This window comes from Lonchura striata, chromosome 8, assembly GCF_046129695.1.
Source record: "Lonchura striata isolate bLonStr1 chromosome 8, bLonStr1.mat, whole genome shotgun sequence".
In the NCBI taxonomy this organism is placed as follows: Eukaryota; Metazoa; Chordata; class Aves; order Passeriformes; family Estrildidae; genus Lonchura; species Lonchura striata.
In genome coordinates, this window is record NC_134610.1 from 22,836,272 (window position 1) to 22,849,371 (window position 13,100).

General features: G+C 37.4%; 1 protein-coding gene and 1 long non-coding RNA gene across 3 annotated transcripts in view; one reads left to right on the forward strand and one right to left on the reverse strand.

The window, feature by feature from the left end:
* Positions 1 to 11,007, forward strand: part of LOC110482909 (uncharacterized) — a 118,977-nt gene extending 107,970 nt beyond the window's left edge. Inside the window, exon 4 of the long non-coding RNA XR_013340377.1 lies at positions 10,832 to 11,007. This is a non-coding gene — a long non-coding RNA (uncharacterized LOC110482909). The remainder of the gene's footprint in view (positions 1 to 10,831) is intronic.
* PDE11A (phosphodiesterase 11A) overlaps positions 1 to 13,100 on the reverse strand; it is a 107,783-nt gene that overhangs the window by 92,615 nt on the left and 2,068 nt on the right. The window contains exon 2 of one of the 2 annotated variants that reach the window (XM_077785065.1): positions 2,320 to 2,478. In XM_077785065.1, coding sequence (XP_077641191.1) covers positions 2,320 to 2,478 — 159 coding nt within the window. Of the gene's footprint in view, positions 1 to 2,319; positions 2,479 to 13,100 lie in introns of those variants that run through there. The other variant, XM_077785066.1, reaches the window with a different exon arrangement.

Here is a 13,100-nt window from a genome sequence, read left to right on the forward strand (position 1 = left end):
ACCCTGAGAATTTGCCACGAGAAAAAAACAAGAACTTTGCAATACAATATTCCAATTCAGATGCTGCAAAATATAAACTTGGTTACTGCTTGAGAGCATTAAAAACTCCTCAAACATTAAATATTTTATTTGCTATTAAATTCCTGAAAACAACTAAGAGTATATAAAATGATGCTAGCATCTACTTAATTCTAATTGAAAACATAAGTCTTTGTTTCCTATTGACTCGAGACAACAGTGCTGCCAAGAGACATTTCATTAGACAATATAGTCTTGTCATTTTATAAAAAAACTCCAACAGATTATTTTAATTGCTTCACACAATACTAAGAGAGGAATGACACTTGCAAACAAAAGCCAGACTCAAATGATACTCACATTTTTCTGAGAGGATTTCAGGGGTAGGAAAAAGACTACTAATTTACATTTTCATTTTCTAACCATTCTGAAGCTGCAGATTGTCAGAAGCTGTAGCATCAACATAAAACTGCACATAGGTCTTTTGCCAGCTACTCACCAGGCTTTTCTGCAAAAGCCACCTCAATACCCAGGCTACCAAAGTTTTCTTATTCTGAAGAGGGTTTTTTCAGTTTTCACCTGTCTCCTTTCCTCATAAACATCTATGTTGATATTATGGTTAAAAATACCTGTTTGCTAATCCTGCAAGGCAGTTCTCCTGAAACTATGTGCTCTCTTGCTTCCCAGAGGTATATCATGCTTTCTAGGTTACTAACTGACAAAAAAACCTTAAAATCATGGGTTTTGAAATAACAGCACATGTCAGAACCCATTCAATATATTCTTGAACAGTTCTAACATACACACTTATAACTCTAACAGTGATCTAAATAACTAAAAACAAAATAAAGACAAAAAAGTATGGGCAATTTGCTGGTTTTTAGATAATATTTGGTAGTCAATGAATGGAAGCAAATGCCTCAGCATCAGCATCAAATATTTAAACATTAGAATATTTATGTGATACACAATTCAAATATTTACTGTTGTTTTGCTAGTTTAACATATGATAATCAAATGTAGTATCCATGTTAAAAGCTGTATTTTAGAGAAAATTTCCTTTACAAGGACAGTACTAAGAAAAGAAGTGCTGAAAACCCCTATTCAGGAAAGGTTTAATTTGCATTTAGATACCCGTTGAGGCATACATTGATAATAAATCAATATTCAACACCCAGGAGTCTCAAGAATCAAAAGTAACTCAGAAGCAACCTATGGTTACTCAAGTTTAGATAGCTTCTAAAGAAGGAATTTAAGAACCACTGGATAACTTCAGATGAAGTACCATGTGAAAATTGGGAGTTATATTTAAAGTTAGTTATTCAATCTAAATCACTATGCTAAATCAGTTACGCAAACACCTTGCAGAAATAAAAACCAAAAGTTGTTTGTATTTTTTTAAAGTGGGTGTATAACATTAACTGCATTTGAAGCAATATAGAGCTTTTTGGAGGAAAAGTCTGCCTCTAACTACACTTCCACAGAAATGAGATTCAACACTGTTTCAATACACAGAAGAGTAGTTCCCTATTACATGCCTAAAGCAGATTCCATTTCTCCTGGGCTGAGAGAGTTGCAGTTCTGTTCCTCCCCAGTTTGCTGCCCTCTATCATTCTCTTCCCCAGTCACATTTTGGCTTCCTGCACATTTTCCCTCCAAGGTTTGCCTTCATCAGCAGCATTTCCTATTTCCCCTGTCTTTAATTCAAGTCCCTTCTTTGCAGAAACTTCCACTTTCCTGCCTTTTAAGCTTACTTTACTCTCCAAATTCCACTTGAGATACACATACCTGGTGTTCCTTCCCATTCTCTTTGTCCTTAAGTATTTGCAAGTCTCAAATATTTTAGAATAACAGATTTATATATGCATAATTTCCTCTAAAATAAAATTTCTTTTGCATATGCTACAGGCATTTATCCCATCGAAAGTACTAAGAGAAGATCTTGATTTTTAGAGTCAGCAAGCTTAGGAGTATCTCTGTGATAATTTCCCTCCAAACTAATTCTTACAAATAAAGTTTTCAAAAATAAAAATGTCTTCCTACTAAGGTCTACTACATAAAAAAGGTCTGCATAAGATTAACAGAGGAACTCAGACATTTACAGAATTTTCTTTTTCTTTCTTATTTCTATTACATTTTCTATTGAAAACAACAAAAATGTACACTTTGTTATGCACTTCCAGAAAAACAGCATAAACACAAATTATGTGCTATTTACTAATTTAGATTAAGTTTCTTTAGATAAGTCTGCTGAATTAGAGAAAAAATTTAGAAAGCATGCAAAAGTAAAGGTAACCTTACCTTTTCATCATCATCAGAAAAAGGGGCACCTCCTGGAGTCTTATTTATTGCTTGGGCAACACCAATAATCTCTCCATCACTATTTCTTATGGGCATGCACAAGAGTGACTTTGTCTTGTATCCAGTCAGTTTGTCAATCTCATCATTAAAGCGTCGATCCTTCAAAAGGAAATAAGGAAACATTAACATACATTTCATATATGTAAGCATTCTTTACACAGCTAAGTACTTTCTCAATGTCTGATATGGTATTTTTCAGTAGCATTAGGCTGTTGCTTCTCTGTTATCAGCCCATTATTAGCTGTTTTTCCTCACTTTTCTCAGGGGATAAGTAAAAGATTTACCATTACATAATCATATTCACTGAAGTCCCACATTTCTACCTCAAGAAGTAGAATGTAAGCAGAGACTGATATCTGCCATGAGTAATGTGAGCATACATGCACACGTCTGCTAGGCCCTGCTGCCATTTCACACCCAGGCTCACGATGTCTCTCTCAAGTAAATGGAGACTCTTTTTGGCCCATATCTGTCTGTTCAAGTATGGCAGGTTATGTGGACTGCATCCAGTACAAACAAGTTCTCAAAGAAATGCAGTCAAAACCTCAGCTCTTTCTGGAAAATGAAGTACAGGAATGTCCCTGTTCAAAAAAGGCACTGTGCAGCAATCCAGTCTCTGGAACAGGAAAGCCCAAATTGCAGATCATAAAGTAACTCAAAGGAGGATGAAAACTTGAGAGGTAGTGCTGACATCACTTTTGTTCATCTTGGTGGAGCATAGTCTTCAACAGCTCTTCTATCAGCCAGAGAGGAAATTACTGCTTTTCACTGGCAGCAGCTCTGTTCCTCTGTTCACCCTTCCGAAGGGTGAAGTTAGCATTGTGCTGCAATAGTTAAAGCCAGCTCAGACTCTTCTAACATAAGGGAACTAAGCTGTTGTACAAAACTAGGCACAACTTCTTGTTTTCAAAAGTTTAAACAATATTGGCTGGGAAATAATGGCCATATTTGTCTCAAGTCATGAAAACAATCCACACCATCCTTAATTTGATTGTGATGAGCAATTCAATCATTTTTTACTGATACTAAAAACTGACACCTTTTTTTTCTTGACAAATTTTTATCTATTTCTATTTCCCTGTTGTAAAATCCAGATGCTACAGAAATAGTTTCTTCACTTTGAGACATGATTTAGAAATGATCTATTTTTACCCATTGTAAAGATTAACATATACATTTGGTTACTTCATTACTTATTGCACATTTTCCAAAATCTCAACCAGAAGGTACTGGGAGAGCCACAACTCCCATGATGGATGTTTTTTAATAACAGCATCAAGGATGCAGATTTGCCTGATCTTGTGATCTTTCCATATGCTTCTGAACACTTTTATATCAAGTTCAACAGAAGCTGAACTGTTCTGCATCATAGAGAATCCTGCCTAGAAAGATACTGCTCTTCTACAACAGGAGAAGGGAAAATGCAGTGCAATTATCACACAGTAGGCTTCACTAATGAATAAATTAAATATTTCTTCCAGTACTTCCTGGTAATGTCTGAACTACTATTTGGAATACTTGCTGTTGCTGAAATATTGATAATATATTTTTTGCTACTGAAGAGACAATCCCTGCACTACTAATTTTGTACCAAACAAAGCAGAGTACATGGGGAGAACACTGAAATAACACTTGAGTAGCAATACTGTTGTTGATTGACACCTAGTGGGTCTTACAAAGAAGTAAACTTTCAAGGGGCAATTTAGCTGAAAAAACCAAAACAGCTGTTGGTCACACCAGAAGTGAGTTGAGATTTTCTCGTCTCAGTACACTCCATGCATGTGGTATATGTAGTCACTGCCTTTCCAACAGGCCTCAAGGCTAACATAGAAAGTGCTGTTTGATCTGCAGGGTGTGCTGGCACACAGGACAGGAGCTGGGGAACCTGTCTGAATGAGATGCACACTGCACAGCTGGCAGAGTTAGCAACATGTAAATGTAGTGACCAGCTGTGGAGCCACCGCTCCTTCATGGATGCTATGGAGTAGCAGAGACACAAGTGAAAAGTGTTGGTATTTCCTTTAATGTACAGCTTGTTCCTGCTGCATTGCTTCTCTTTTCAGGCAGATCATGGAAGTTTTCTCTCTCTCTCCCTGGAACCTCCACCCTAGGAGGAAGAAGGGTATCAGATTATATCCACTGATGCTAGAGAACTGGATGACCTTTTGCAGAAGGATATTAAGTCTTGGAGCTGAAACTAAAAGTACAGTAGTCTAAGAAAGTTAATGCATTTAATTAGAAAAATGAGGCACTATTGACAAAAACTCAGTAACTTGGTAAAAGCTGAGAAACATCAAGATGTGAAGTGAACCTACCCCTACTCTTTCGTGGAAAAGCAGGCCAGAATTTCATTTGGGCGACATTTGAATAAGTGATGAGGAGAGACATATAAGTAAAATAAAATGCTGCTCCTGGCAACACTGATATTGTTGAACCATGCACAGGAAACAGTGACTGGATGACCTGTTCCAAACCTCTTATCCCCACACTCTCTTCTTTCATCCGTTATTGTCATAATAGGACATACATGGCAAGATCTAAGAGAGTGGTTTTACTGAGTTTAGCAATACCAATAAAAACTTTAATGCCCAGGTATGAACTGTGATGGCCAAGAATGGACAATATTTATACCCCACTCTCCTCACAGGGTAGCAACCTTGAGCAAGGAGGCCTGTTTAGCAGCTGACAATAAAGTTGGTAAATCAGAGAGAAGCTCTGTCAGATTGCAAACATTTTGAGATACACACTGTATCTCATCCACATGTTGGAACAGCCTGCAACACAACAGGGTCTCATTTGCACCAGGGTCCTGGGCAGTAAGGAGTCCCAGTGTTTATGGCAGCAATGCAGCACTTGCTTTTAAATTTTTTACGATTAAGACATATATTCAGAAATAAGGGGCAGACTAGATAAAAGCTTTTGAGAGAGAGACTTCACATAATTGCAATTTTACTTACAGTATTTTCATACAAGAATACTCATTAATTAAGGTCTTCCACTGACTGTTTAAAGAATTACTAAATACTGCTTTGGTTCTATATAATGAGTTTTCTATACAGAGATATTAAAAATGCGAAGGCTGAGGCATTTTTAACTGGAATTTCACATCTGCCATCAAGGAAAAGTTACTCTGTAGGAGAAATCCTATTCTAGCCTTAAGAATATTTACTGATTGTCAATGTTGCCCTGTGAAAGGTGAAGTAAAGACATAGAAGAAAGCAAGTTTGATCCATCAATCCAAGTGCTGATAATCCAGTTACCTGCATGGGAACAGTGTAGTCCCATGTTTTTGGATATATTTGAAGATTGCCAGTGAATGAGAAGAGACAAATATCTTCATGGTTTTATTCTGTAGAAGACCAGATTAAGGTACAGAAAGGTTTTTTTCCATTAGGGTTGTAGAATCATGTATAATCAGAGTCTCAGCTTTCAGCTAAAGTTTTGGCTTCTGAGCAGTTTTACCAACTGCTTTTCAGTGTTGATTTTCACTTGAAGTTGGTAGTTCATACATTGTTAGCAGACATACAAGTTCCACTGTGATTTTCTGGTTTTTTCAACATAGGATAACTCTTCAAACTTGAAAATATGTCTTTTTATAACCTTATCGAAACCAGTACATTTTATCGTTATTACCATGATTTAGAACAAAAGAAAAAAGTATAACCCTAACCAAAGTTAGCTAAGAATCAAATATTACAATGAGGATGAAACCTGCTTGATAACATTTCCAGGAATTAAGTCTTCATGACAAAGCCATTTCCTCTTTCGTCAGTATCTAAGAAAAAGTGTTTAATCTAGTGAAATGCACCAAATGCCTCAGCCAAGGCTGACAGCTAAAAGAGAAAGATATTTTTGATTTTATTATTTGAAACACCTTTCAAATCTTTTCATGGCACAGAAGAGAACACTACAAAAATATTCTATTAACAGGCCTGGCCTATTATATTTTACTATTTACAGCACCATTTTTTGTTGTTGCTTTGTTTTTTTTAAGAAAAGAGCTCTATTTAAAAAAAAAAAAAGGCACACAAAGTTGTGTCAAAATTTCCTGGATTATACTGTATTTAAGTTCCTAATTAAGTTGCTAAGTTGCATAAAAAATAACTAATGCAAGTATTATGACAGCATTGTTAATACCTGAGTATTACTGGAGTGCCAAACTGCATGAGAGACAATTTTGAGTGAATTTATAGAAAGCCAAGAGCCTTTACAAAAATAAAGAAATTGAAGTTGGAAGATTTCATAACTCAATTCACTTTCCTAATCACACTTCCTATAAGTATAATACATAAGTTTTTATAGAAAGAAAAAAGAGCAAGAAAGCTAAAAGAGCAATCTAAAAGACAGCAAGTTCTCTATATTCAAAGCATAGCATTAAAAAAAGCTAAATACAAACAAAAAAATTAGGGCATGCAGTCTGTTGTAGATACACTTTTCTAAAAATCACATATGGTGCAAATTACATTGTGAATAAACAGGAAACAAAACCCAAGCAATAAACTGCTAAAGGAGATAAGGGCAAACCTTGTAGACAAGAAACTCACATACAAAACACAAGTAATAAAGCAATCTCTGACAAGACTTCCATGTAGGGACTGCTGCAGCTATTCCTGTCATCTCCCCCAAAATACCTAAACCCCAGAGACAAAGGCAGCAGGAGAACAAACTAGTACCAGGCAGCAGCATTGCAAACCTAATTCTCCCAAATAAATAAGCACAGCCCAGTTATATTGTGACTATTTATACAGTGCCAGCATCCTATATTTCTTATAGGAAAAAAATTACTACAACAGATAGGACACATGAAACAGCTCAGCCAACTCTTATTTCTTTACTCCCAAAACAATTCTTATAAAAGGAGACAACACTGATCATCAAAAGTTTTTAAGTTAAAGATTTAAAACTAAGATAATGTATAGTCTGAATTTATAAAGTAGCTTACTTTGTAAAAACAGAAAAGGTGTTCATTTGCAACAATGCCATGTAAAACCTTTTTGGTGTTTTTTTCACCCATGTATGTCAGGAGTTTGGGGCTTTGTTTAGTTTGATTGGTGGGAGTGTCTCATATGACTTACGAGCCCTCTTTCTGACTATTGTTTCAGTTATTAGTTTGACAATGGACTTTAGTAATATTGCATGTTTTTCTAATTATGACTTGCACAAAATTAAAGTGAAAAAATTAATATAATAGTCTTAAACAGGAAGAAAAGACTTTATAAGCACTAGCAAGTCTGCAAACATGAGTGCCTAACTAATAAGCATAATTACAGCTCATGCTTCATAGTCTGAACTGATCAGCAGTAGGGGTCAGAAAATATTCCTTTGTAGGACATTAAGTTAGATCAATCACATAAGGATTTTGTTTTCTTCCTTCAAAACAAACTCCAGAGAGATGACCAATAGCACAACAGTGAGTCAAGCTGTGGCCTTACGTACAGCAGATTCTGTGCACTTCCAGTCTGATTGTATCACTATTAAATAAATTGTTTACAAAGAAAAATATTTTCCCTTTAATTTTCAATATTTAGAGATGACATCTGTGGTGGTTCTCCCTCCCCTCCTGTACCAGCCCTGACTGATGTCCCACTGGGCACCAGCTATAACCATGCCCATGTTCCCTGGGCTGACCTCCTAAATATTAATGATTCTTTATACAAGACATATGGCTTTAGAAAGCTAATACTGTCTGAGCAAGGAAACCAACAAGACTCCTGGGTGTATCAACAGAAATCTGTGTATGGGTTTAAACCCAGCACCTGCTGGAGATTACTCAGGTGGGCAACACAGTTTCAAGTGTTCCAGCAGCAGTCTCATTGTGACAAAGGAGCAGCGTTTGTTATTGACAAAGCAGCACTCGTTTTGAAGTGTGCACTCTAGAGACATGAAGCTCCGACTGCACGGTGTTACTGTTGCCCTGTTAACACATAACTCCCGAGCCATTACTTTCATTTATTTTTCATAGTTTGCCAATAGGGTTATTTTAGAAAAGTAAAACAAATTAACTTGCATAAATTTGTTATTCTATAGAAAAGCTATGCAATAGCATACAACTGTAAATAACCAAAATGAAATATCCATTTGTTTTGAAAAATTGAAAGGCAATCAAGCAGAACATACCAAAATCATTTACAACACAAAACTATAGCTTTACTCAGTCTTGTGTTTGTAATAGAACCTCAAATAAAATCTGAAGGGCCAAATCCTGCAGTTTTTTCTCCTTGGCACTGACCTGCTTTCATAAAATATATCTGCTACTTTCTCATGAGGAACTATAGGGCACAGAATGTCACCAGTTTCATACCTGTTCTACAAAGACATTTTAGAATGTCTGAGACAAAAAAATCGGTACTCTTCAGATGGATGGATTGGCTGAGCAACAAACCAGTTAATGTCTATCAGCTTATCAAAGAGAAAACCACCCCAGCTCTCCAAAAAGTTTTTCCTGCCAAAGCTCTGCAGGGCCAGCAGCCCAGGGACCTGCTGCAGGAGTGAGAGCTCGGGATTAGTTCAGGGACTTGTGACAAAGAAGCCCCACCTGGGCACCCTGAGCACAGCCACTGCTGGCCCATCTACTGCTCATCCCAAGTATCTCAGCAGCAGGTCCACAGAGCACACCTGGGGCAGCAGGCAGCTGGGGAGATGCAGGGAGGAATGACAGCAGCCCTAGGGGCCAGGCCACTGCCTGCCAGGGGGGGAGGCAGCCTCACTGCTCACACAAGCTGGAGGAAAGGTGGGACTCCTCACCATGCCCGAGGGCTGCCGCCAGCAGTGTTCGCTGCCCTGCACAGCCCTGTCTGTCCTGGGCATCCACAGAGCAGCACCGGGACATGAAACAACTGAGCCTTTCCTCTGGACAAGTGTCCCTCTACGTGTCCTGGTGTCAGCCACGAGATCCTGCCCCTGGCAGGCATCTTCAGAGAGTCATGGTGGACCTGGGAAGGTCTTAGGATGTCGAACACGTCGGTCAGAAACTGCTCCTGGAGAAGAAGACTTATGGAATGAGGGAGGTGACAGGAGGTGAAGAGACATCCTCAGCTACTGCCCTGAGGGCTCTCTGCCTTTCCTTTCCAGGACCTGCCTCCTGTAGAAAGATCCCTCCCTCCCAGGCCAGCACCACTGTGACATGAAGCATGAAGGGCACCTTCACAGCCAGTGGGCTCAGACACAGGGATAATTTCAACACCTCTTCACCAATTTACGAACTTGTACTTAAAATCTCAAATTTTCCTAAACTTTGCATGATGGGCATGAGCGTCCTTTTGTGCAAAGCACATCAGAGCATCTTAGTCTTTACTGTTGCAGTTATTTCCTGCCTTTCCCATGGTAGTTCCTAGTCATATCTAATGTACAGCAAAGAAAATCTGGTTTTTTCTTCTTTTCTGTATTATATAGAAATTTTTAAAACCACCGTGTATTCTGTTTGCCAGGTCTTACGATTTTTGCTCTCTTAAGAGCAACCTTTCTCCTTGTTAAGAGTCAACACTGAAATTCATAGAGTTGTTGATGCCACTGTCCAATGCTGCTGAGTAGAACTACGTGCTGCCCACGTAGTTGAACCTCCCAGGGTTTTAGCTCTTTAACTGCTCTCTGAAACTGGGAGAGCTCTGCTGTTCATACTGCTTATGGCAAGCAGCTACCCCGTGTAAGGAAACGTGGCTCGTGCCTCTCCTTGACCTTCAGCACCACAGGCAGCCCCCGGGGCCCCTTCCAGGCTCGAGCTCTGCGTCTCTGAGCAGCAGCTCTGCGATGCTGGCCTGGCACAGCGGAGATGCTCAGAGCTCACCAGGAGGGCCTGGAAAAGACAACCCCCATGCCTGGACCTAGGTATTGAAGGATGTTTGAAACTTGTTGTGAAGAGTTGTGTGTGCATTAACTGTGTTACGTTTAACCTCAGCTTGAAAGAGGTAACAGGAAAGTCCCATACAAAGAGAGCTCAAATTGTGTTTTACTTTCCTTATTTCAGTTGTGGTAATGTGCTTATATTTTCTTTTTGAGGACTTGAGCTACATTGAAAAACAATTGGTCATATTTTATGGCACTTTCTCTAACTTACAAAACTCTTATCTTAGCGTGACTCCATTTAATATTTCTCTATGCTACATGCATTAAAACATCCATCTGGTAAGCCATTTTTGTCTTATGTCTTTTAAAGCTACTTTTAAAATTCCGAAGTTAACATAAGATGTGCAGAAACTTGATTCTGCTGACAATGGAAAATGGCAGAACACATATTTCACCACTTTCTGATATATGCTTACTATTCTAGAGGGTAATATTTTTTTCCACTAGTTAGAAGGTAGAGAGGTAAATTTGGTATGCTATTAAATTGTTTCCTAATTTTTGCACAGCTAATGGTATAACAATAACCAAACATTACTTGTAATTTTAAATGTTTATTATTTAAATACTGCTCTAAGAGATGGAACAACATTTAAATTATCATTAATTTCAGCTAAACATCATGGATATCCTGTAAGAAGAATGGATGACATGAAAAAATCCACAGCTTCAAATGGGAAAAAAACTTAAATTTGAAAATAGCTTCCAAGAACTACAGGTAATGGTCTCTGTCTGTGTACTTAAAATGGGCTTAGTAGTCTTCATATATGATGATGAAAGCTACACCTATTCTCTGTCAAAAGGAGCCTCAATGGACATTTAGGCCCTAAATTTACTTGCCAGTAAGATCTGATTCTTCTTCCAACGTGTGTGCTCAAGATATAGTTAATTATTCCCATATGAAAAAGGAGTCAGAAATACTTCCCAAAATTTACATATGGGAGCATCCAAGGCCTTATTTTAGAACTTAAAGTGACTGAAAGTTTGATTTACAATTCAACTGGATTAATTTCAGGAGAAGCAGTTTTAGACTGGCGTCAAAATTAAAATGAAAGTATCTAATTGCTTTCCTTTTCTCAAATTCTCTGTACTGCTAACACTTGCATATCAAATCATGCATGTTGCAGCTAAAATTATAAACTCACTTTCATTAAATGACTTTGCAATGCAATAAAAAAGCTTTTAATGCCATGAATGAAATTGTGCAACTTTTGAATCAGTTATGTAATATTCATCTGAACCTTTCCATAATTATTTGTTGAATTCTCTATTGCTGCGAGCCTCCAAAAGTTTATTCAGTCAAAGCTGAACTTCATAAACTAAACTGCTGTGAGATCTTATATGGTCATTGTTTAGTATTAAAAGAAGTTATTATTATACAATCCTCAATATGTGATATTAATTCCAAACCTTGTATCTATGTATGTTTATTGAATTAAGAAAGATTGTTCACATGAGCAGATTATGAAAGTCCCATTTAACAGTAACAATCACCTGGACTGTGGAAAAGCCCCATCTAATAATTTTTTGTTGTATTTTTTTATTTTTAGAAGAATAAATGTGTAATTGAAATAGTATGCTGTCTCTGATAATGACACACCAGTCATTTACAAATACTTCCTGAAACAATCAGTCTGATGGGCACAGGGGACTGCCTGCATGGAACACATTACAAGACATGACAGCATTTAATTGTAATGTTGATTGCACTGAAGTTCCATTAATGTCAGTCATAGCTGACAGTACAAGCAGGCAACCCAATTTGTACTCAGTGGTAGAATTCCAAATGGTATTTGACCAGGCTGAGAAAATAGAGATGGCTGAATAACAATAAATTGCCCAGTACAGTAAACTAACTAATTGATGATATAGAAAAATGTTTACCTAATTTAAATGTTTGTTAATTTAAAAAAAAAACAAGCAAAATAAGTTTAAATTAATCTAGAAGTTCCTCTGACCTTGTGTAAGGCCTTTTCTTGCCAAACAGCATCAGTGTAGAAACCCTCTTCAATGGTCAAAAAAATGGTGCTCTTCTGTCACCCCTTTGCTTCAGCTCCACCTGACAAGAGTTCCTGGTGCTGCTGGTTTTTTTATGTGACAGTTGATTAAACACTTTCATCATCAGGGGCAGAAAATAATGTTATCATATTTATTAATTTTTAAAGTGCTCCATTGTGAGCACTACAACAATCTGAAATGGAACAGCTGTCTCCTCTTCACACACAGGTACCTGGGCTTCCATAGATCTCTTTATACCATTCAATTAGAAATGTCTCCTTTTGATGATGCACATTGGATGTATATCCTTGCCAAATAAGAGAAGATAAACTGTACTAACTCTGAAATATAACTGAAAGCAGGGCCCTGTTTTATTATCCAGCAAAACTTTCATTACAGTTGGAAGGTCTGAACTTTCATTTGTACTTAAAGCAAATTGAAGTAGCTCCATTGAAAGTTGGAAGTTGCATTTGATGTAATTACAGGATGGACTTGGATTAGAACTTGCCCATCTACTGCAACTAATGTACTTAGGGCTTAAAGATACAATGAATTGTATTATTTATGATATTTAAATTGATTTTGAATAAGAGCCAGACAAAAGTGTAACACAAATAGCACCGGGAATGGCAACTAGATGGATTGCTTTTCACTTTTCTCTGTGGAGAAACAGAAAATAAACTGTTCAAAGAAGCTGGGCTGTTTTACAAGGAAGTGAACACAAAGTGAACAAATACTGAAGAAAAAATTTTAAAATAAAACTATATACGTCCCTAGGACTAGAAAACAATGCCCTTTCAGTGGCATTCTCACATCCAAAAAAAGAGTGTCTGGAGCTATCCAGAGTTTAGAAGGAGGGATCAAGTTCCTTCCTAGCCAAACTC